General features: G+C 38.8%; 2 protein-coding genes across 3 annotated transcripts in view; both read right to left on the reverse strand.

Annotated features, from left to right (window-relative positions):
• Nucleotides 1–4326, reverse strand: part of LOC102235520 (homeobox protein Hox-B3a) — a 70019-nt gene extending 65693 nt beyond the window's left edge. Inside the window, exon 1 of the mRNA XM_023348844.1 lies at nucleotides 3611–4326. The gene's annotated coding sequence lies outside the window, so the exon portion shown is untranslated. The remainder of the gene's footprint in view (nucleotides 1–3610) is intronic.
• A 16423-nt stretch (nucleotides 4327–20749) lies between these two features.
• The window catches only part of LOC102228588 (homeobox protein Hox-B8a), a 6224-nt gene continuing 651 nt past the window's right edge, over nucleotides 20750–26322 (reverse strand). Inside the window, exons 1-2 of one of the 2 annotated variants that reach the window (XM_005811915.3) lie at nucleotides 25567–26322; nucleotides 20750–22690 (exon numbers count right to left, since the gene is read on the reverse strand). The exon at nucleotides 25567–26322 is cut by the window's right edge and continues 651 nt beyond it. In XM_005811915.3, the coding sequence (XP_005811972.1) occupies nucleotides 22296–22690; nucleotides 25567–25999 (828 nt within the window). In that variant the 5' untranslated portion in view covers nucleotides 26000–26322 and the 3' untranslated portion in view covers nucleotides 20750–22295. The remainder of the gene's footprint in view (nucleotides 22691–25566) is intronic. The other variant, XM_005811914.3, reaches the window with a different exon arrangement.

Genomic DNA, 26322 nt, shown 5'->3' on the forward strand with positions numbered 1-26322 from the left:
GTAACGTGAAGCTGCTGCTCTTTGTGGATCTACATTTAGAGACAGTCTCCTCTGGACTCCCACGACTTCCAACGATGATAATAAGCCCGAACGTTTCAACTTTTCCAACGGATATACTTGTTAAGCTGGCTGTATTTCTGCGCAGTAAATCAGACGTGTGTGTCTGTGTTAACTTCAGTGTAAACATCTGAGGGCCGCTGAAGGAAGCCCAGGAATGTGAGAAACTTCAGAGATCAGTGACAATTAAAGCTAAAAGAGTCGGACCTCTATTTTATGGCTTTATGGCTCTTCTTTTCTCCCGTCTGTGTGCGCGGGTGTGTTTATGTGCGCGCGCAAGACATCGGAGATTTTATGGCTTTATTGCTCTTTATGACTCCTTGTAAAGTCGAGAGATGGCGGCGAAGTGAAAACAGAGCCGCTGGAAGCAGCAGATGGATAAATGTTCTGTTCAGAGGAATGCATGCATGCACCGAACAGATTGCTTCATATCAGCTGCAGCACTGTTCTCCATGTAGAGATGTTTTCCACTATCCTATATATCTTCCACAATATCTCATATTGCTCCGTCCAATTATGTGTCTATTTATACATTTTTAAAAAAATTACTCGTTTCCTTGAACCTTAAGATTAAAGGGGAAAAAACGAACCGAAACCGACCAGTGTGAGAATAAAGAATAAAGGGAAGATACCAAGATTGTCTTATTTTTATATCGTGGCCAACACACAACAAGATTCTAGTGCTGAAAGAAGGATCAATACACTTTAATGAACAGGGGTGTGTGTGTGTTGTGTGTGTGTGTGTGCGTGTGTGTGTGTGTGTGTGTGTGTGTGCGGGTGTGTGTGTGTGTGTGTGTGTGTGTGTGTGTGTGTGTGTGTGTGTGTGTGTGTGTGTGTGTGTGTGTGTGTGTGTGTGTGTGTGTGCTAGAGCCCCCTCTAACTGACCTCGCCTACGTGAGTTAATGACAAACTCACAGAAACGGCCTTACTTGCGCGTTTTTTGTCTTAATGTATAAATTGTTTCCAGGCAGCGACAAGCGGCTGAGCCTCATCTGCATCACCCTGAACTCCTGCTCCGGATCACTTCACCGGACGATCAGCAACTGGAGCAGCCCTCCAGCTTCTCAAGCGAACCGGAGGTTAAATGTTAACTTGGAATGAATGCGGCTCTGCAAGCTTGTATTTTTTTTCTAAAAATAAATAAATAAAATATAAAAACATGTAATAATAATAATAATAATAATAATAATAATAATAATAATAATAATAATAATAATAATAATAATAATAATAATAATAATAATAATAATAGTGGACATTGGCGCAGGATAAATAAATAACCTCCATCCCCTGCAGATCAAAATTCAGCTTCAAAGTTTGAATTTCAATTGAAATTTGGAATTCTACATAAAAAGAAGATTCATCAGCCGCTGCGCTTTAAAAATCGATGTGGGTTCTCCATAAATGATTCGTTATACACACGCATGCACGCACACTGAGGAGCGCACACGCGCGCATCTTTGAACGCTTTATAGAACATTGTTCTTATTCGTGTTCATTAACAAACAATTAAACAGTACGTGGGACTGTTCTGTGTCAGTATCGACGGAAAGAGCAGATTCTGAGAACTTACCCTGGATTCAAAGATGTAGAATCGATTAACTCGCTGCTGCTATGTCCAAAGTCTCAGTATATTTCTCATTTCGACCGAATGGATCTAAGCAATCAACACAACACATGCTTTATAGTAAGACGTGGGAGCATGTTTATTTCCACCACAACTGCAAACAGTGAAGGAAACAAATAAGAGTCAGTCTGTCTGTCTGTCCAGCAAGTCGGTTTTGTTGTCGTTGAAGTCAAACACAACAGCAATCAACAGTAAAAAAAAAAAAAGACATTGAAACCACAAACTAATATATCCTCGCGAGGCAGATATTTCACCTCTCAATGTGAACAAAGAGTCTAGAACTGATCACATATGATACTTTCAATGAGACGCTAGATGGCACCAGAGCCTTTTGTTAGAACAGATTCACTTATAAAGACAGTCAGTCAGTCAGTCAGTCTCTGTCTGTCTGTCTGTCTGTCTGTCTGTCTGTCTGTCTGTCTGTCTGTCTGTCTGTCTGTCTGTCTGTCTGTCTGTCTACCTAAAGCAGCGTCACGTTTCTTTTTCGTTGTTTGTCAGGTAAAACCAATTCTGCAGTGTTATATTTAGAAATTGTAAGACTAAATTGCAAAAAGAACATTTTCCCCACCACACGCACAATGAAATAGAGAAAGAAAAAAGGAAGAAAGAAAAGAAGGAAAACAAAAAGGAAGAAAAGAGGAAAGAGAAAGAAAGCTGCAGTCTGCCATCGCACCTATAATGTAATCCTGTTAAAGATGCCTCATTGTTTTATTCATCATATTTGTAAAGGACAGAGGTAACTGCTGTGTTTTAGCAAGAAGGGAAATGATTTCTCCCAAACCAAAACACAAAAACCTTCCCGCTCACCTTAACGATGCTGATTGTTTTGCGCCTCCCATTTGTAAAACGTTACTAAATAAGTTTAGAATTAATAATAGAAACAATTCGTTTTGCTCACCGTGTATTTAGAAAATGAAAGCGCGCGTGCTCTGTTTTGTTGCCGTTATGTGTTTGAGATCATTCTAAACACTGAGTGGTTTTGTCTGGTTTAATATGTGAATATTTGTTTCTGTGGAGATTTACGGACTCGGCTCAGGGAAGGTGTTGGGATCTGAGATGGCAGCACAGCGGAAAGCAGAGAGACAGAGCAGCAGGTCTGTTGGTGACTGAGGGTGGGAAGGTGACACGGGATGATGGGTGGTATTCTGACCACAGAAGCTACAGAAAACACACCGGCCACCCACAGGAGGAAATGAGTGGGGAAACAGTCATAAAAGTGCTAGAACGGACAGAGCAGCGTTCCTGTACACACACACCCACACATACACCCCCCCCCCCCCCCCCCCCCCACAGCCACACATACACTCCTACACCCCCACTCCCCGCCACACACACCCACACACACAGGATGTGAAACGCCTGAAAGAACCTGGAAGTTCTTTTCTGTTCTCTGAACGTCAAAAAGTTTCAAAGTGCAGATAAAGAGATATTAGCTAAAGCAGAGAGACAGTCCCGATCAGGTCCGGCCACATTCTGACACACGGATGCAGATGAACAGTCTAACCGTCTCCTTTCGTCTGATTTAACAGTTCTGAAGTGTCAAATCCGCAGCACCTGTTCCAACATCAAAGCCAGCATTAGTTTCTCACGAACACGCCCGGAATCCAAGCCGTCGCGTTTCCATCAGTATATGGCCTCTCCACACCTAATCCCATCATTTAGAAGAGGCCATTTCATCTGGGAAAACAACCCCAGAGTCTAATCCAACACGGAAGCGATTCACTTGCGGCTCATCCGAACTTTTACCCATCACCCGGAATTAGGAAGGTTTCCACAAAGCTCAGTCTCACAGTTTTCTTGTTATTTCACGTTGTTTCTTTAAGAACTGCATGCGGGAACAATGCGCGTTCCCTCTGCGCCGAGAATTGGAACTCACCTGCAGCTCCCCGCGGCGGCTTGCTGGAAGGACAGGAGGCAGCATCTTACCCGGTCTGTGAGGAAGCGGAGGTGAAGGCGAGGGAGAGGTGGATTAGCAGATCCTCTGATGTCACCGAGGAGACGTCGAGACATGAAAACACTCCTGTCATCTACTATCATCGCCCCTATTCTACTGCTAATCATCAAGCGTAATGTCAAATTCAAACAAACAAACAAATAAGCAAAAAAACAAAAACAAAAACAGATTCAGTCTCCGGTATTGTGTCTCCAGGGATGGACTCTGCTGTCCTCTCTTCTGACCGTCAGTCCAGAGTCGCCGGAAAGCGGAGCCATGGAGGAAGAGGAGCGGGTGGAGAAGGAGGAGGAAGGCGGATTGTTGTCAGTCTCTGCTCCTCTCTTCTCTGCAGTCACGATCACTGTTGTTAATAAGCACTTCGGTTCGATATAAGCTTGGTTTTATTTGTCCGCTGGACGAGGTTCGGCTCGGTTGCTTGCGAGGTTCGGCCGAAGCAGGGGAGGAGAGGGCGGCTGTTCGGGCCGGAGAGCAGCGCTGCAGCATTATAGCCACTTGGGAAATCATAAAAAGTTCATGTTCACGTTAAGCGCGTCCACATGACCAGCTCGCCGTCCAATCCCCATGCACGGCCACTCATAAACTTGTATCACAAAGTTGTAAATTTTCATAAAACAACAAGGAATTTATTGCATTTCTTCATGGACTCCTGCTGGAGGGGAGCTGCTTTTCGTCTTTCACTCCTTCTCTCAGCGGCCATTTTCTTCTTCTGCCTCTGCAAAGACGAGCTCACAGCAGACAAACAAAGGGAAGGAACTCGCGTTTCTATTTTGCTCTTCGGATTCTCTTTTAATAGCTCCAGATGTTCCTACACAGTGAGGCCAGCTATATTTGCCTTTTTCAGTTTGCACCAAACATAGTCAAAAGGTTCGAAACTCAGTTAGAATGAACTGAAAGAGGCATGAAGGTTATATCTCAACACATCCTGGCCCGCTGTTGAATGTAAACACTGCAGTAAACATCGATCATTTTTGGTGTTAGATTGTTTGACTTTTCTTTGTTGATAACGCGCACACAGCACCTCCTTTTAAAATGCAAAGGAAACATTTTGAATTGTTTGCATAACCGTCATTACTTCTGCGCCAGAACAGATTTGTGCGGTAACCTCGGTGGTGATGAACTGCGGGACTTTTTGGTTACATCTGTAATTCTTTGAGCAACAAACTAAATCACGTTATTGATACTAAAATCCATGGAATTCATTTATAAAGAAGAGAGACGGTGTCGTCGTTTGACAACAGACTGAAAGACAAGGCTGTTGGCCTCCATTCGCAATGCGGCAAACGTCGACGCCTTAACGGCCTGCACACCTGCAGCTGGGTGACGCCACGTTGGGCTGCATTTACAAAAATAGGTGATTTTCTGTTTGATTTTCAAAACTAACCCACAACCGTCCACATTTGGGGTGTGAACAGATAGCCAATTATTGAGGGATTGAATTTTTCATAAATAAAGCTAAAAACCCACAAATTTTATCATTCAGGTATGTTGCACAAATTCAAAACATATGCAGTCTGCAGGGACTAAAAATCAAACCCAGAACTTTCTTTCTTTAAGGCAACAGTGATAGCAACTGCGTCACTGTGCAGCCCTAAAATGATAAATATATAAACAATTAATTTCCAACGATAAAACAAATACATTCAATTTAAAGAAATCCGATTCAGACAACTTAATTCCAGAACAGTCCAGTTCAACGCTGCCAGATTAAGATTTCTTTACTAATCCGCTTCATCCTTATTTATTATTTACATAATAAAAGTAGTTCTTCTTCAGTCTGATCTCCTTGATAACATTATGTAAAAATTGAACAACCTCTGATAACTGACTTCCTGCGATGCGAAACGAACAAGCTGTTTTTTCACAACGGAGATTCGGCTGTCAGTTCATTCAACACTCTGTCTGATCCACAGTGAGCAATGAGGAATGAAATCATTTATCTGTTTATTTGCAGATTTCATTGTATTCATTGAAATCATTCCAACAACCCCGACCTAAGAAACCTGAGAAGATGTTTGTTGCATGAGTAAATCCAGTTGGACATCTGGACCCTTAGCACTCAGCAAAATATAAATAAAGCAAATAAATCAAAAAAGAAGGAGGTAAAAGTTACACATCCAAATGCCTTTTATCTATCTATCTATCTATCTATCTATCTATCTATCTATCTATCTATCTATCTATCTATCTATCTATCTATCTATCTATCTATCTATCTATCTATCTATCTATCTATCTATCTATCTATCTATCTATCTATCTATCTATCTATCTATCTATCTATCTATCTATCTATCTATCTATCTATCTATCTATCTATCTATCTATCTATCTATCTATCTATCTATCTATCTATCTATCTATCTATCTATCTATCTATCTATCTATCTATCTATCTATCTATCTATCTATCTATCTATCTATCTATCTATCTATCTATCGAAAGCTTTCCTAATTGATTTCTAAGGTTACAGATACGTAAGCAGTTTTATTTCTCCACTGACCTACATTTGACCCTTTCCAGTCCAGGACGTGTTCAGGGAACCCGGATCCAACACTTCCGTCTTGGAAAAAACAAGTTAAAATTTAACCAAAGAGGAGTTGAATCACAGAAACGGTGTAAAACCGTCTATTGATCTCTTTGTTTCTTTTATTGTCGTTTCCGTCCCTCTCACTGGCCAAAGGGCCCACCATAATATCCTCTGGTCCAGTTCACACCTCGACACCGGATACGGTCTCACACCGCAGGCTCAGACCTCCCGTCATCTTTCTGTCATCATACAACATGTTCCCCAACAAGTCAGGTAAAAATTGGTCTGCGTTTGAATTTGACGATCATAGAGCCTGGACGAACTAGAGCGAAATGTCAAATGAAACATAGACAAAAATACTTTGTGTTTATTCGTTGCTCGTGTTTGTGTTCAGATTACATTTTTTTTTATCGATTTTGTGTTTGACATTACATATTTCCGTCTTTATGGCCCGTTTATTTTGCTATGAAATAAAACATATCTAACGTCCTTCACCGTCAAATATGGAAGTCTTTACTTTTGTCGCAATACATTACAAGCAGCTTTATTAGAGCTACAAACTAATTTTAAAATTCCCCTTCTTGGAATATTTTATTTAATGACGAATCTTTAGATGGCGTAGATTTACTGCCCTTTGTAGTGTTTCTTTGTTTTTAATTTTAAAACAAATAAACAAATAGAAACAATTGTAAAAATGTTTCTATTTTATATTATTATTATTATTATTATTATTATTATTATTATTATTATTATTATTATTATTATTATTATTATTATTATTATTTGTACTAGTAGTGTATCTCGGTGTATCTCCAACACAGAGTCGTATTCTTTTAATCACAGATTATTATTGTGATAAAATTATTATTGCAGTTTATTTGTTTTAATTAGAGAAAGTAGTTGTTACCTTGATTCAAAACGAAGACCTGCCATGTCCGTAGATAAATACGTTGAAATTCCTATTGAATATTAAAAATGATCTGCATTGTTTTCGTTAGACGTTATTTACTTTCACACATCATTTTAATAAAGTCATTGTAAAAATTGCTCAAATTGCTGGATACAATGAAATTCTAAATGAAAAGATACATAACATTTCATCAAGTGGGAGTGAAAATCGTTAACAAGCAGGTCAGCAGATAAATGCATTAAAACTTCCGTGTCAGTCTGTCTGCTGTCTTACATGACGTATATAAGTAAAACAAAAAAGAAAAAGAAAAGCTCAACATATAGTAGAACAGTAGAACTGTCATTCTATTTTTGGTGGTTGAATCAACAGGATTTTAAAACAGGATGTAAAGAAAACCGTCTGTTTTTGTCTAAAAAATTTTATTTTATGCTTTTTTATTGTTATGTTGTGTTTTGATGTACAGCACTTTGTATCAGCTGTGGTTGTTTTAAAGTGCTTTATAAATAAAGTTGGTATGGTATGGTAAAATATTTACTTGCTTTTTGCCCTTGCAGCTCCTGGGCTCCCAGTGAGCTGTGATTGGTCAGCAGGCAGTTGTTTTGTCTTTGTTTGAGCTACGCCAACCCCCCCGCCCCCCCCCCCCCCCCTTTTAAAAATGTATTTATTTATTTATTTATTTATTTATTTATTTATTTATGTTCATGAGTCATAATGAAACAGCTTGAACCAAAATTATGGCATTTCGGAGTCTGTACTAAATTCCCAAACATTGTATGTTCCTAAATTATTTTTATTTCAATTAATTACCTAGAGCAGTTATTTTATTTTAACCAAGGCTAACAGAGAAATTAAGATTAAATAAAGTTTAATCTAACTATGAAAGACATGCTTTTGAGGAGGCTGATGCAGGGCATCGCTAATTCTTTTTACCTATTGCTACATCTAATAAAATCCAAGAGGTTAAAGATCTGGAAGTTTGGTTTGAATGCAAGGCAGTATCAGTTGTCCTCCCCATGGCTTTATAATTCAGGAATCAGACCTTTACAGACCTCTTTCACCAGTCTTATTATTGTGACACACATGTTTCAAACTCAAGGCCCAGGGGCCAAATCCAGGGTTAGAGGGCCACAACTTTTTATGTGTCCCTCTATCATCTAGAGCAGTGGTTCTCAAATTTTTTTCAGTGATGTACCCCCTTAAAAATATAATTTTAGTCAAGTACCCCCTGACACGGGCAAAACATTTTTGGAATAAAAAAGAGGTACAGTGCTGTAAATACCCTGTAAATACTGAATATAAAATTCAGTGTATGAACACACATTTATATTTTATCGAAATTTTTACAAAATCATTTTTCCCAAGACTTATTATGAGGAGCCTACTGATTTTTTAAAGATATTTTGAAAAGCTTCACGTACCCCCTGCAGTACCTCCACGTACCCCCATTTGAGAACCACTGATCTAGCGGGTCGCATGAATAGAATTGTCACGATATCAGTTGTGTGAATAAATATTATTTTATTAATCAAATCAAAACAGTTTGTCTCTGCATACTGTCAAACTATATCAATGTGAAGAAAAGGTTTAATATTATCTAAATTTAAGAAGTGCAGAGACAGCATTTAGCTGTTTGTAGTTTCATCAATACATTCTGTCACGACTGGCCTTTTGAAGACATTTCTAATCTTCATGTGGCCCAAAATGAAAAAGAGTTTGACACTCCTTCAGTAAGGGACTTTTTAAACTCAGATGTCCTTCCAGAGCAGATATTCAAAGATGAAATCGGGAGATGATATGTGGTGTATTAATGCTTTGATGGTCACTGCAGCAGCAATGCAGAATAAGAAACACGTAGAACATTATCTGCAAAAAATATATTAGCAAATATTTGTGTCCTCCACATGTTGATAGTTTAACTACAACAGCAGAAACATCTTTAATAAGCATCAATGGAGTTTCCAAACTCCATCCACAAACATACAAAAAAATAGCTAAATGTTAGTCAGTAGAAAACATGGCACTTTATTTTCGAATTAGTTCATCATTAAAATTCACTACATTTTTAAGACATTTCTGCCCAGTCAGAGTTTTATTTCACATCCACTTTCAGTTTCCGACTTTCCAAGTTGAAATGACATTTGTTGTGAAGATAATTGGATTAGCTGAATTCACTGATTTGTGTCTAAACTATGAAAACATAGAGGACAGTGTGTGCTTTAAAATTTTGTTAGGCAGAACATGGAGAACAAAAGAGTCAACAAAAACTGAATGCATCAGTCACTTGTTCTTTTGACCTGCAGTATGTATTTTGAGTGTCTGCATAATTATTAGGTTAGATAAATTTGACTAAGTAAACTAAGGAACAAAAAAAGAAACAAGTGAATGGTTGAATTATTAGAGCACAACATAACATATATAAATACATATAGCATTTACAAATATAACAAAAGAAGACATTTTTATAATAGTAAAACACAAAACTCTGAGTACTTGACAAAAGAATTTTAGGACAAAAATTAGATAACATTGATCAGTGAAAGCACATATTTGTGTTTACTGCTTTGGTGAGGTCTACAAAAATGATCTGACCAAGAATTGAGATAAATAAAATAAGAAATTCACTACTTGTTAATTATATCCTTTTTATAATCCAGGTACAGGAAGCATAAAAACCGATGATCCGTAAGAGCTAAACCAGGAACTTGGATCAGTTGATAATCGTGACAAACTGAGTTCACAGCAAAACCTTGTCAGACGGAAAGAGCACAAACTCATTTTACAGTTATTCTGTGATGAAAAACACAAAATATAAAATGCTTTAATTTAGAAAACCACTTTAATAGAGAAACTTCAAATGGGTTTAAATCTGTTAACCTGCTCAGAACAGAAAAAGAACCAAATCAAATGATTTTAGAGGTCCCTGGACAGATCCAGGACAAGTACAATTGTTCTAGTGATTTGATAAGTGTTACATAGGCACATCTGTTGCCATCTCCACAACGTTTGGTTGTAAAATCTAATATTCTTGATCCTTTCCAGCTTTCCCCAGTTTACAGCCAGTCTTTTCACAATCTGAAATAAATTGCAAGTCATACTTACATTGAAAATGTTAGGGAGAAGGAAAATAGCTTTTTATACATGTGTGCATTCAACAATTTTGAAAGCTGTGTTTTACTTTCAAGATCAGGTTGAGAACATTGAGAAAGTTGTTGCTATGGCTGATGATTTAAAACTTACTCATCGTGGCAGTGAGTGGTGGGAACAAATTCATTAGATATTTAGCGTAGGATGGGAGCTGAAACGCTTTCCCAAAACTATCCACAGTTTACTAAACTGATGTGGAGGCATCAGTTAAGTACAGTTGTCTCTACATCTGTGCTCAACTGATACTTGTAATTCCACAATGTTACTCTTCAGTGAGAAAATCCTCAAAATTCACTAGTGTTTATCTCCTACCCCTCAATCTCTGTCAACTCCTGTAACGTTTTCCTTTGGTCAGCTAGTTTCAATTTCTAAACTCCCAAATGTTTCAGACATTTCAGACCTCATTAGCAAATCTAAACTCTCCATGTTTGCTTGATCCAAGCCCCACAACTTGACAATGCTCTTGTAGTCTTTTAGTGTGAGTCTGCGTTCTCTCACATGATGATCGTGAAACCAAATTTCAGATTTACCAAAGCGTATCGACACTGGCAGAAGGTTTATAACCAGCTCCTACTGCCCTGATTATGAGAAACTAGCAATCTAATCCCACTGTCAAAAGTCACACTAAGAAAAAAACTAGATTCGGTTTTCTATCACCTTAAAATTAATTTAAAATTTTAAAAGAACCAAACATGAAGAAGCAGCATTCAGCTTCTAGGCACCACAAATCTGGAACAAACTTCCAGAAAACTGCAAAACAGTTGAAACACTGAGTTCCTTTAAAATAAGACTTAAAAACCCAGCTGTTTAGAGTTGTCTTTGATTAGATAGTGCAACATAGATCAACATATTTGGTGTGTATTTGCTTGATGATTTTGATGATGGCATTTGAAAAAATGTAATGTATATTGCTTGTTTCATAATTGGTAGACTGTGTGATGTCAAGCTACAAATAAATTTGACTTGTGTTGTGTTTAACTCTGATGTTTTTTTTGGAGGAGGACATTGGCTGAGATAATGCTGCCAACAACTAAACATTGTCCTTCTCCTACTAGTAATCTTTTACTTTTCTTTACAATAGTTCTCTTACATCAGTTTCGCTGTTTCTTTTTATGTCTATGCTCTGTTCTCTCAAACCTCCAGTCGGTCGCAGCAGATGAACAAATCCAGGTTCTGCTGAAGGTCTCCTCCTGTTGATGAGAAGTTTTTCTTTTCACCTTTTCTACATGCATGTTCAGTTTGAGAGAGTGTTGCAATTCATTGAATTGACTAGAATGTACATATGATTGGATTGAAATGACATATTTGTAAATATTTGAACTGAGTCTTCCTCTCCAAATTAACTAGAATTCTAACTCCATCTTACTTTACTCTGTGTTACTTTTCTTCAACACATATTCTGTTCCAAGCAGCACAGGTCACAGTGGGGTAATTTTCATTCTCTGCCCTTTTATCTTCTCCTTCTTTTTATTCTTTCTTGTTTTGCTTTCTTCAAAACACCAAATAAGTTTCATAAAAAACACAAAAAGTTTATTGGGAGCCTGACTGCTTCACTTTGTTCTGAAAGTAACCCTGCACAACACTTCCTGGGTCTGCCTACTCTCTGCACACTATCTGTAAAGGGTCCTATAAACTTGATTATAGGAACCTTAAACAAAGATTACTTTTTTATTTATAAAAATGAAATACTGAACTAAGGAGAATGGAAAAGTGGCCCAAGGGAAATGAACAATTGAAAGAACAAAGACTATATATCTGTCGATGAAAGTCAACGGACATTGTGTGCTTGCACACGCAGGAGAGAAGGGAGAAGGAGAGGAGTTTTATGTAAAGAGTGAACTGTTAAATTGTTGACTCTGTTGCGGAGTGGCCGCAGCTGGGAGCTGAGCTATGCCTGACTGTGATTGTTACTTTTTAAGACCTCAGTCTTGCTTTGTTTTTTTCTTTATGTCCGCATTTTTTTTCTTGGTGTGTAAACCTTTAATGGCTTTGTGACAACAATCAAGCCATAATTTAAACCTTAGTGAATATTAAGCAGATGCAGGGTGTTGAAACAAATTCACAAAAGGATTGTGGGGTTGGATAGATTGTCTGGAGGGTTTGTTTAAAACAAAAAAGTTAAGGTGGCTACATTTATCTTACATATGTGATCTGATTTCAGTCTAATCTTGCTATTTTGTCTGTGGTAGCCTGCAAATATCAGTAAATCCAATGGAGGAACATGATATTTTGTCCTTGCAAGGCTACCATGACATATTACATTTTGCAAAAAAAACCCAACATAATTTTAATGTAGGTTTCTGCATATGTGCTTACTTGGATAAAAATGTCATGGTGATTGATGAGAATTCAGGTAAATTTATGGTGTAATTTCACTAGAGCAAGACAAAGTACAAGAAGAAGAGACATTTTTTTCATAATTCTGTTCAAGTCAAAAATAGAAAGATGGGGGTTGCTGTAGTGGCAAAGCACAACCCACATATTGAGGCCTTAGTCCTCGTGCCGGTGGTCGCAGGTTCGACTCCTGGCCTGGCGACATTTGCTGCATGTCTTCCCCCCATGTCTCATTACTCTCTTTCCTGTCAAACTACTTTCAAAAAAAGGCCACTAGAGCCAACAAACCTTAAAAAAAAATAGAAAGATTATGCTGCACAAATGAGAGGGACATGATTGGGTTGGTACAGAGAAGAAAAGTGATTATCTTTAAATGGTTCTGTTAGGATCTAGGTTGTTTTGGTGTTCATGTCCCAATGAAGGTCATCACAGAATATAGAGGTTGACAGACAAAATACTCAATCAACAATAGTGATGGATGCTCTTTAGGATCCCTGTCTTCCCTGTTAAATGGTGTAAATGGTTTATTCTAGACCTTCACATGTTATTCATCTGTATTACGTAAAGAGATCCCACCTGAGCAGAAGAGGAGTAGGAGGCAAAAAAGTTACGTCTTTTCCCAATAGGCTGGAAAAGAACCTACAAAATAACTAAGGTTTTAGCGTTGAGTTATTGATTTGCAACTTTCACTTCTGGTTCAATGTGAACAACCATTACTTGCTGAGCTACAAGGAGCCATTGAAGGACTGTAGAGCAGGGGTTATGTCCTCTGCTTACCCAGCTTTAGTGAAAACATGAGCAACAGCCTTCTGGATCTGCTGCAACAGTCTGACTTTTTAGGTAGACCTGTGAAGACACTAAAGACAGACATAGACATAGACAGAGTTTATTGTTATTCAATTGTACATTTAAAAATGTACAAACTGAAAGATAGTTTGTTGCAAAGCTCCAATTATAATGAATAAATAAGTAATAATAATAAATGCATCAATATACATATTTAGAGTATAATAAAAGATTCAACCAATGGGAGTTTTGTAATCTTATGGCATGAGGGATGAAGCTGTTGTAGAATCTGGCTGTTCTGCATTTGAAGCTGCTGAATCTTTTCCCAGAGGGCAGCTGGGAGAACAGACCATGTTGAGGGTGGAAGGGATCTTTGTGATTGGTCAAACCCTGGACAGGCAGTGACTGGGAGCGGTGTCAAGGACGGAAGGAAGTTCAGTCCTGATGATTCTCTCAGCTGTCCTCGCTACTTTCTCCACACAATGCCAGTCCAAGGAGTCGCATGCTCCAAACCATGCAGAGATGCTGCTGCTGGTTAGTATGCTCTCTATTGTCTATCTGTAGAAAGTGGTAAGGATGGGAGGGGGAAGGTTTGCAAAAAGTGCAGAAGTTGCTGAGCTTTCTTCACCAGACCAAAGATTTGGAGGGACCAGGTCAAAGTGTCAGTGATTTGTAAACCCAGGAATTTAATGTTCCTGACCTGTTCCACTGCAGTATCAATGATTAGGAGCAGTGTTTGACTTGGCTGATTTTTCCTGGCAACAATTTCTTTTGTTTTGTTGACATTCAGGATGAGATGGTTTGCATCACACCAGATGTTTCACCTCCTCTCTGTAGGCCAGTTCGTTGTTGTCCCTGATGAGACCTACCACTGTCGTATCGTCTGCATACTTAATGACGTGATTCGTACTGAACCTGGCTTGGCAGACATGGGTCATCAGGGTGAAGAGTAGTGAGCCCAGTACACAGCTCTGGGGGAGCCAGTGCTGAGGGAGATGACCCTTGAAGCATTTTCACCAACCTTCACAGACTGGGGTCTGTCTGTGAGGAAATTCAGCAGCCAGTTACACAGGGGGTGTTGAGACCTAGATAAAGGTATGGATGAGTTTTTTTAGATCTTACTGGGACATTAGTCCTTTCATCCTAGAAATGTTCTTTAGGTAATAGAAGACCAAATATTTTAGTTGATAATAACTGTTTATAATTATAATTATTTATAATTAATGGGTTCCCATAGGGGTGGGCACAGAGGCAGTGGCTTTGAGCTCCTCTCATCTTCAGGGTGTTTTTGTTGTTTTGTTTTATTAGTATGTCTAGGATCACCTGCAGCTGACAGAATCTGTTTCACATTGGATTACAGAATGACTAGTGCATAATCGAGGGCTTTACACAGACGCACAACATACTGTTAGACTTAGCCCTGACAACTTCTCGATGCTAACGGGCGGAAGAGGCAACATGAGGAGAAACAAAGGTAGGGATGCTGACCGGGCTGACACAGCTACGGACAGAGGGCCACATAAACTGCCACTGCCCATCATTTTTCTCTCAAATTCCAGATCGCCTGCAATAAGACGAATGAGTTAAAGCATCAGTTGGCAACTGGTGTGTTTTGCGGAGATCTGACTTCATTCAACCATTCCGGACATGGCTATCGAGTTGGCAGGATGCACAGCACACAGATGTGACAGGAGCCATGACTCTGGGAAGAACACAAAAGGGGACTCTGTGTCTATGTGAACAACAATTGGTGCACAAACGCCACGGTTATTGACAGACACCACTCAGCCGACCTCAAATTTATCACCATTAGATGCTGGCCCTTGTACCTTCCTTGTGAGTTTGCCGTTACCATGGTGACTGCTGTACACATCCCAACCAGTGCTAACACCAGTTATTTCCTTATTTGCTGATGACTTGTTGCTTTACATCTCAGATACGACTCTCTCCATACTATGAATTTTATTTGGTTTTCAGAGATTTGGCTCATTCTCAGGCTACAGAGTAAACATTGCCAAAAGTGAAAGCTATTCTATAAATGCTGCAGCAGTAAAGCTCTTCCCTGTTAAATTGAGTCCGTCTGGATTTAAGTCTATGGATCAATGTAACCAGGTCCTTAAGCTGTCTTTTCTCATATAATTTCTTGCTTTAATGTCTAAAATGGAAATGGAACCCCAAAGATGTAGAAGCTTACCTCTCTCAATTATTGGTAGATGTTTAATGCAATTAAAATTTATATTTTACCCAAATTCCACTGTCTCCCATTTTTCTGCCAAAGCATTTTTTTAAATAATCGATCAAACTATTTCCTACTTCCGATACCATGGAAAACTTCACAGGAGTCACAAATCCACATTCCACATATGCAAATTCAAGAGATGAATGTCACTTCCGAAATGCCCTTTGTAGTACTGGGCAGCACATACCCACAAAATTTAAATTGGACCTCCCGTGGTGCAAGTTAGAGGCACAGTCCTGCTCTACCCACTACCCCCATTCCATCTACCAGTCTATCCCAGAACAGGCTTACTTGCTGATTTTCTTGAATAAAATAGCACATAACATTAATACATGAAAAATTACTTTTCAACAATTTTCTTGCTATATCTACAGTGATTTTAGGTTTGTGCCAACTAATATGGATTCATCTTTATTGTAAAGCTTTTTGCAGTAAGTTGTAAATTTTTGTTAGTGTCAACTCTTGCACTATGAAATCAGCTTATAATTACATAGAATATTTTGGTACTGCACAGGAATATATAAAACCATATTTCATCCTGTCAAAGTATCTTGCTTCAAAACTGCATAGAATTCAAAGAAATATTTGTAGAGTCAGACTGACAGAGCAAGTCCCACCAGCTGCCTAAGATCAGTAGCTGTTAGCGATTAGTAGCACACTAGTGGCAAATGTTTAGTGTATCACAGAGCAGAAAGCTGACAGCAGAAAACTAAACCTAAATTTAGGGAGATTTAGGTTTCTCCCTAAATCCAATGAGTAGCACATGTTGCTACAATCGATAGTAGCCACACAGGCACACCCTCGAGAAGGAAACAAACGCACCCAGTACAACACTACTGGCTGAGAGGTTGCCAGGCAACTGTGCCAAAAGGCAGTTCTATGTTTCATAAGCGAGCAGAGAGTAAGTCTGAGCGTGAAGAGAAGTTTTGAGTACAAGCATTACAAGTTTTGAGAAGAAAGACATTAATTCCTACTTTTAAAATGAAAATGTAAGCAAAAGTATTATACGTTTTGAGAACAAAAGACATGAAATCCTGTTTTCAAACTAAAAATGTGTGCTCTTAGATTTTTGCAGGAAGATTCCACCAAACGAGCAAAGAGTTTTACAAGTGAAGATTTGCTCCGAGCAGAGACTAAGTCTGAGCGCAAGGAGACGTTTTGAGTGCAATTATTGCAAGTTTTGAGAAGAGAGACATGAAGTCCTGCTTTCAAAATAAAAATGCAAAGTATTATAAGTTTTGAGAACAAAAGACATGAAATCCTGCTTTCAGACTGAAAATGTGTGCTCTTGGATTATGGCAGAAAAATTCCCCCACAGTCATCATGATATCAGACTCCTCGATAAACTTTACACGGCCAGACAAGTGAGACATGCTTCCTTCAAAACAAGTAGGACAACAGTCAAGTAAGAAATGTGGAGGAGGCCTTTGTGTACGTAAATAACAACTTGTAAACTAATGCCACATTAAAAGGCATGTACTGCTGTCCAGACACTGAATATCTCATGATACAGTGTAGACATTTCTACTTGCCAAGAGACTTTTGTCAGTTACTCTACAGCTCTGCTGCTGGCTTACACTAAGGTATGTGAGGCTACCCTCTGCCCCATCTTGGGCTTTTAGATCATCTTTCTCTGTCCTCAATCCCTCATATGTATGAACTCTCATCTGTAAGACCAACACTTAAAACAGTTTGGTTGTTAATTGAGGAAGCCACTGCAGCACTACAGAAATGCATTGACACTAATAACTGGATAATATTTGCAGAGAAGATAAACCTGAAAAGATACACATCCACTGTACTCTGCTAGATTGCATTTTTGTTACCACAATAAAGACTTTTAACATGTTCCCAGCCAACTCTGGTTTAACAATAAGGCGCCTGCCCTGCTTAGAGCACCCTGTGCTGCTTTCTGTTGGGGAGATTGAGCTTATATTGATGCATGTCAGTCCCTGCAGAGAGGCATCAAAATCTGCTAATGAATTAAAACATTCACTAGCTGCTCACACATTGTCACAGACAACACTTTGCCTGATACTTTGAGCCAGCTTTTGGCCTACTATGACTAGCTCACCATAGAGGCCTACACATATCATGCTGCTCCAGAGAATTCCTAAGACTCCACATCTCCACCAACCTCATCTGGTCCACAAACATCTCTCAACTGGTAAGGAAGGCACAGCAAACATTGTACATTCTTGTATATTCTATTGGAATCTACAGTAGGCCAACGCCTCCCGTAATCTGTTGGTCAACTCCTACCACTCCACCATCGGAAGCGTCTTGACCTACTACAGCACTGTGTGGTTCACTTCTTGTAATGTGAAGGACAGGAAGAACCTCCAACGAGTGGTGAGGACAGTAGAGCAAGTGACTGGGATCGTACTACCTGCCTCCAAAGAAATCTCCACGAACATACCTAAGCAGAAGGCCAGTATGATCATTAATGACCTCTTGCACTCTAGACACTCCTCCTTCTTCCTTCCAAAAGATACTTCAGATCACTCAAGACAAAATCTACAAGATCAAGTAAAAGTCTTTATCCACAAGCAGTAAGGAGCAGAGATGGTTCTGAACATAGCAGTCAGCTCTTTATCTTTAAATTTACTGTTGCAATCTGACTCTGGTGTTTATTCCTTATTGTAATTTCTTTCCTTATTGTAATTTCTCATGTTGCTACTGACAAGTGCCAAACTGTTTCTTTTGTTGTTCTCATAACATTGGCAATAAAAATAGTTGATTGGATTGCATGGCAGTAGAATACAGCCAGAGGAATCTACTTGTCTGGGGCGAACGTTGAGCTTAAGCTGAATCCTATAGTGATTAAATTGCACCTAGATTAATTTAACAACCACTGCAAATTAGGACAGATTTAAACATCTTCAACTAATTCCAATAAACCAATTACTGAAACTGTTAGGAAAAGTCTTTGTAATACTGTATTGCTTGTATTGATTTTTTTAAACGTCAACACTAAAATCCTCTTGCAATGACAACTTCAGTCTCCAAATCATTCAACCATCTAAGTCTACATGAGAGCACACATTTGTAAACATTTGGTTACATCAGCTGTGCTTGCGACAGAACACCTCTAATGCACTGAAAAAAGAAAATAGTTAAACCAACTTAATTAAATTGCTTCAGTTGGTAAGTTTATCTGACTTAATTTATTAAATTGGTTTAACTTGACAAATTTAAGTCAGTCTTACCCAAGACTTACTTAAAGGATCATTTTAAAGTATTTTTTGGGCTCAGGCAGTCTTTATTTGAGACTAGTTAGACAGGAAAGTGGGTAATGAAAAAGGGGGAAGACATTCAGCAAAGGCCAGCAGGCCTGGAATCGAACCTGCAACAGCCAAATCGAAGACTAAGGCCTCCTTTTGAGGGTGGTGCTCTACCTCTGTGCCACCACAGCACCCCGGTTGGTACAGAATGTCCCTTTTGTCATGACGTCAGATGTAGGATACGAACGCGGCATTGAACTTAATTGTTTCAACTAAAGTCAAAGTAAAAAGTTTTTTTAAAGTTAAAAATGTTAAACTTTTAAGTTAATTCAACACAAAAAGTAAGTTGTCATCACTAAACCAAAAGAATTAAGTGAGATTAATGTAATCAAGCTCATAATATGAACTACAGCCCAAATACCCAGAGTGAACAAACCTGAAAAGATACACATACTTCTACTGCATGTTTGAAATATGACTAAGTTCAGGGAATAGTCCTGAAAGTTAAGGGAAGAGCTTATTGTCTTCAACAAACATGGAAAGTGACACAAATGATAGCAAGTATTCTCAATAATCCTAGATGGTTAAAAGCATAATTTGCAAGTTTAAAGGAGCAGTGGCAATACGCTACTTAGAAAACAGAAGTCTCAAACGTTTTCAACAGTTTTCACCAGATCTTTAAGGATGCAGCTGGCCAACTACCCTTAGACTGTGAAAAGATATAGAGCCAGACGTAGTAACTGAGCTTTCTGGTTTCACTGTGAGGCACATACCAATGCTGAAGAGTTTTATGTGGTGTGTTGAACTCCAGGAACCACACCACTGTTGACCCAGTAGCACAGGAAATGTCAGCTCCAATTTACTCAAGGCTATAAAAATAATCCTAAAGTAGAGGCACTATCTGAGGAGCAATGTGGATTCATTCTTTAAAGTCCATATATGCATGAAGTGAAAGAATGAAACATATGATGAAAAGAAAGCTCTGTTGATAGAGTGAGGCTTAACAGTGACTAGGCGATGCTCTGGGTCTGCTTTCTGGCACAGGAAACATGCAGGGTTTGGGGGCAAAGAAGGATTCAACTGAGCATCAGGAAATTCTAGAAGAAAAAGTCACAACATCTGCCAGGAAGCTTTTTCTTATTGGACCTTCGAACAGGATAACGATCCCAAGTTTAACTCAAAGTCCTACAGAACTTGGTTTCAGAGGATGTACAGGGAGATACCAGAGTGGGCAGTATAGTCTCTATTGAAAATGTTTGATGGGATCTGAAAACAGCACACACACTCAAGACATAAATTAACTGCAAGCCATTGTCCACTCTACCAACAGCAGGGGTTTGGCTATAAATCATATTTACAGATTGTTACAGCAGCATCAGAATGTTCTACCAAATACTAACAATCACAACTTTGTAATAAATGGATGAATCATCTAGATAATAATAGCCATTAAAATTGGTATTTTGCTTATAAATTTGAGTACAGAGTTGTAATTTATGTTGTTGTTCTATTTGGTTTCCTGCAAATAGTATCTAGGTTGTATATTTTTAAATAATTTTAGATGCAAATATAGAGAACTAATTTTTGAATATTACTTTGCAATGGAGGGATTTTTAAATTGGTGATTTACAATTTCTTTTCATACAGTTTTCAGACTGACTTATCTGCTCACTCATGGTATGGAGTGAGCAGTCACTCACTCACTACCATGACCCAGCGATGACCCACTGAAGATAGTTTACTATTTTAGTTGAAATGTTTGTTTGAAACGTTTTATTGGCTTGATTTCTCACTGCTGATAAATGAATTTGGCATTCAGTCTTGTAGGTCAGTGTTGGGTCTATGATTGGCTGCGAGTTCACCTCAAAACAACCCAGAACAACCAGGAATCACAAAATGGATGGATGGATGATTTTTACCCTTTTTATATGAATTTTACATGCAGGATAAATATTTCAAACACTGAACAATATTGAACATGATAGAAATCTTTTCTGTGTAAATTTGTGGGGACAATATGTAAATCAATGAAATTATGCAAAACAAATTACTTTCTCTCTATGCTCTATAAAATAAAACAGTATTGCTACCATAAATAAATAACAAAACCTGATTGGATAAGACAAATATCTGGTGCTTGGTGAAATGAGTGAAAAGTATCAGTCCAAAATTGTACAAAATTATTCTCCATCAACGGATAAATATTTGTATTCCATGTGTTTGATCCTTGCATATGGAAACCATCTGACCTCAAGTTGTCATAGCAATGATGATGGGAGGCATTTTAATGATAGAGGTCTGATAGAGGCCTATAATAGTGTAAGAGGGGGTGGGGACCAGACCATTAATTAAATGATGCCTCGATGAATTGTGATTTTGTGTGTGTTGAGTGGGAATGGGCTCCGATAAAGGTGGAGATAGTTAGAGTAGATTTAGGTTCAGTGTTAACTTTTTGCCATTTAACAAAATGTGTTTAGATTATTGGGACTGAAACAACAAATAAGGACAGGGAAATGAGACTGGGATTTAAAGATTAGATACAGAATCATTATACAGGCTGAATAATGGAGAAAAAAAGAAATGAGAATTCTAGTTGACATCAAAATGAGACATTTAAAGATTTGACCAAGTTATTTAAACTATCATTCTCACTGGCTCAGAGAACAATCCAGAAAACAATCATTTTTATAGCCAGTTTTTTCAACAAATTTTATTGTTATTTTTATTTACTATATTTTTATCATTTTTTTCATCTGCACTGTGCGCATGCTCTTTTTCCTAAACGATATAGGAATACAACATAAAACAAATATCCTTGACATAGGCTACGTCAAAAAACGAACTAAAATGACAGTGTGTAAAAAATGAGAGACCCAACCTACTAAATCGGCATAAATAGGCAGTTTCATGTTGTTGGAAATTTCATTAATTGCTACGTCATCATCTTCATAATTATCATAAATCATAGTCATAACAACAAGAACATTGACGTGAGAATTACAGTAAAAAGTGCACCATCATATTTAACTTAAAAACTATACAGCTGCCAAAGATGAAACTGTTAATGATAAAGTTCTAACAATATAGAAATGTTTCACGATACTTGTTCCACAAAAAAAGGAAGCTACCCTTTAATCTTCTTTCTTTTACCTTGTTCGTGAGGGCTGGGGGTGGGAGTTACATATTTGATAAGTTCGAATGATAAGTGCCATCCAATTAAGTCGATTTACAGCTTTAGCTTTTTTTATTTATTTATTTTTTTTTTTTTGCTTTATAGCTCTTTCCTGTGGTTTTGACAGTCATCAGACCTTCAGTCCTTCCAACTCGTTGCTCTTACAATACTGGAGCCTCATCTGACGAATCACGGAGAGCGCAGGTAGTTTATTGGCCTCGTTAAAGTTAAAATAGTCCACTGATCCAACTTCAACCATCACCTTTGTTGGCCATTTAGATTAACCACCCCCGATCCCTCAAAATTCTCTGCCTCTCTCTTTACATTTGTTTGTGTGTTTTCTCACAGCAGTCCTCACTGACGGAGCCCTGAGACCCCGCCGTACCCGACCCCGTGCCTGTTCCTCCATCCCCTTCTCCACTGCCTCCACCGCTACCACCACCGGCCTCTCGCAGTTCCTTCTCCCTCCTCTCCCGTTCCACCGCCTCCTGTTCACTCTTGCTACTGGGGAACTTGTCCTTGTTGTTCTCCTTTTTCCACTTCATCCTGCGGTTCTGGAACCAGATCTTAACCTGCCGCTCTGTCAACGCTAATGCGTGCGACACCTCGATTCGGCGTTTCCTGGTTAGGTAGGGGTTGAACAAGAACTCTTTCTCCAGCTCCAGAGTCTGGTAGCGACTGTAGGTCTGCCGACCTCTTCTTCTGCCAGCAGCTACTGGGGAAAGGTGAGAGAGAAAGATGAAGGAAGACATGTAGAGAAGAATTAATAAAAAATAATAATAATAGGAAACCTGCATTCGTCTCACTTTTTAATTTGATATAGTAAACATCACTTTTAAGGAATCGTCGTTTTCTTATATCGGCTATGATAGGTCTGTTATATGTGCTCAATAGAATATGTCTCCAACGTTCTAGGAGGAGAAAGAACATTTTGGACAAGTTTGTGATGGTTTTGTTGTGCAGCTTCACTTAGAGACAGTGGACTTTAGTCCAACTGAAAGTCTTAAAACATGTAAAGAAAAAAAAAATAAAAACACTTTTAATGCACTGAAGCAATCCGTCACACTTGTATGAATGACTGATTCCAACACATTCTCACTCCCGACAGCCTTATCTGTCAAAAGGGTTTAAAAACAGGTGCATGCGCTCACACACACACATACACACAACACGCACTTGGGCATGGAGACAAAATGACATCCAAAATAAACGAAAATGAAATTTAGGGCATCTTTTAACGACCTACGTGTAATTAAAATTGCTGTAAGAATAAAAGATTAAATCAAAACTTTGTTTTTACATTTTCCAAAACCACTAGGAGCATAACTAACTGCTAAGAGACAATATATAACATTTATTTTCCTTCATCACCACAGACTAGAAGATATGACAAGTCATTTGTGAAGCTGACAGTGAGATAATATATTTATGACACTATCTTACAGAAAAAAAGCGATGGAATATTAAAAGAATGCACATATTTTACTAGAAAAGCTTTAAAGTAAAAAAAAGTATTTTTAACCGTCACTATTTCATATTTTGACAAATACGGCGCATATAAAATGGCAACATTCAAATGTTTGAGGACAGTAAGGATTGCATTTATCTTTGCGAATCTTTAAAGTTTAATATCAGTGGAGTTCCATGGTATTTGGAGTATTTCTATGAACCTGTGCAGACAAAACGTAACAACGTTTCAAAACGGAACACTGACTTTGAATCTAGAAACAGCGTTCTATAAATTAGACTCCATTTAGTCTAAGTGATCATATCAAGCTTGCAGTTAAATGGCAAAATAAGGTTTATAGTACACCCGCAATTAATCGACTCCTCCTTTGAATCTTAAGAATCTTAAATGTTTCGGGACGTTTGTACAGTGTCTCCATCTGGAATAACAGAACTGCTTTTCGCAGAAAAGCCACGAGTTTAAATAAAGATGCCTTTGTCAACGTGCGCGGACTTGTATGTGATGTAAATGTTGTGTTTTTGCTCTAACGGCGCTGCTCGGTTTCAATGGGTACAAAAGAAAAGGAAAAGCTTTTTACAACCACAAAATAAAGGGAATGGAAAATCATATGCGTTTCTAACACCGACAGGTATGAATGCTTCTTTGAGATGAGCATTAATGGGAAAATGTATCCACATATCAAACATCAGGTTCTCTTACAAATCGTTTCTTTTGTCACATTAAAATGCGTCGAAACTTTCTTTCAAAGTTTACAAACATTTAATCTGTGGTTAAATATTTTGATAATGAAAACGGCCTGATGAGTTAGAGCTAAAATGAATAACTCAACCAACTTTATTTACGAAGTTACGAACCTTGTACCACTTAAAAACAAACCCACACAAGCACGCGATAATATAAATATAATTTGGGCCAAACGACTATCTCCCTAGTTGTAAGCCAAATAAAGCCCGGGCTTTGGGCGTGCTCGGACACATTTCCTTCCAATGGAGGCGGATGGAGGTGTAGAAGAGGCCCAATGCCATTTTATAACATCGATCGTGGAATGCGCACCGTTTGGCAAAGACAGAAATGCAGTGAATCTGTGGAGTTTCAATTCATCCTGCCATATGTTCCACACAAGTGAATTGTTACTGATTGTTATGTGACAAACGTTATACCATGCCAGAAATGAAACTGTTGTTCTGTAGAATATTGGTGTGACTTTTTATTATCATGAAAAGCAGAAACTCTGTAAGACGGCACACATTTAATACCTACGATCCCTACAATCATTAGATTAATATTAATATTTCGTAATTATGGCTCAGACATGGAGGAAGACGTCACAACCAGAGAAGCAAAGAAAGACTATTTGCATCAGAGCAAAAATATATCATTTATGAGACTTGGAGGCAAAGAAGCACCACCCACAATGACGGGAGGCCAAAATAGAAAGTCCAAATGCAAAATAAATGAGTGAGAATCCAGGACAAGCAGAAAATGTAACTTTTGATCCTCACAGATGACGAAGACAAGAAAGCAAGTAGAAAAACTAGAAAGACTTTTCGCGCCTGGAGGACACGCTTCAAACCCCAGCCAAGGCACGAATAACAAAGTACCGGACAATCTTACACATACACACACAAACACACACACATGCGGCGAAGCCTAAGAAATATGGGTTCAAACAAAACAGACTCCTGTACATGAAACTATTCAATGCTTCCTTTTCTCATTCCCCTTTTGGCGGTCACCCCAAAACCCCCAAAACAAATATATATATATATATATATATATGTATAATCTGGTGTCCATCGCACCGTCGCTAAGTCAGGGTAACGCGGGGATTGTAGAGCGGCACTGCTGCTCTACAATCTTGTGTATCTATTCTCTTATTTTCTATCTGATTTAGAGCTTATGTCTAGTCTTAGTGTTTGTGTAGCCAAAGTCAATTGCACGTGAACATTTTTACCTTTTCTTTCGACACAGATGTATTTATATGCTGTCTAACCCCATTTGCCCTGGAATATTAAATCCCAGCTTCAGAAAATAAACTCTTCTGCTTATTTATTTGATTAAAGTAAAAAGAAAGCCATAAATATGAAGACATGGCCATTGTAGCGGAACTGCCGTTTTCTCACCTTGTGGCCTCATCCAGGGAAACAGTTGTGTCGGCGAAGGGCTCTGCTCGGTTCCCTCCGCGTCCTCGTTTCCCAGTCCGGTCGCGCCCCCGAGCTTACAGTCGCTGTACTGGACCAAGTCGGCGTCTTGGGTTCCAAAAATCGTCTGTCGTTGCAGTGCGTCATATCCATAAAAGTTCCCCGGCTCGCCGTGACATGTGACCGCGCACGGACTCTGCTGGTAGGGGTTGCTTGGGAGCGAGGAGGCGCTGTGGTGGTAGAAGTCCTGGATCTGCGGAGTATGCTGGAAGGTAGCGCCGGATCCCGGTCCATAGACCACCGTGGGCCGGCTGCCGGCCAGGTCCTGTGCGAAACCACACTCATAGTAGTTTGGCCGTAACGAATCTCCACTTTTATATTTCGAGAAGAGCGAGTTTACAAAATATGAACTCATCTTTCGTGTAATGGATATTCTTAAACGTGCGTTTGGCTCAGCACAGTCAAAGTGGACTATCTGGTGTGTGTTTTTCTTTCTCTTTTTATTGTTTCCCCCTGCTTCTGTGCGGTGCTGAGAGGCAGTAACACGCCGACAACACACTCATACACACACATACACACACAGACCAAGATGGGGGGAAGAGAATCGGGTCCGCCGCCGGGGCTGTTCAGCTTTCCCTCACAGCCACAACACACAATCTGGTTGCAGTGTGAGCAACGGCGACAAGAAGCAACCAGAGCAGGGATAGCGAGGAAAAAGGCAAAGCAACTGCAATAACA

The sequence above is a fragment of the Xiphophorus maculatus genome, chromosome 16 (genome assembly GCF_002775205.1).
Source record: "Xiphophorus maculatus strain JP 163 A chromosome 16, X_maculatus-5.0-male, whole genome shotgun sequence".
In the NCBI taxonomy this organism is placed as follows: domain Eukaryota; kingdom Metazoa; phylum Chordata; class Actinopteri; order Cyprinodontiformes; family Poeciliidae; genus Xiphophorus; species Xiphophorus maculatus.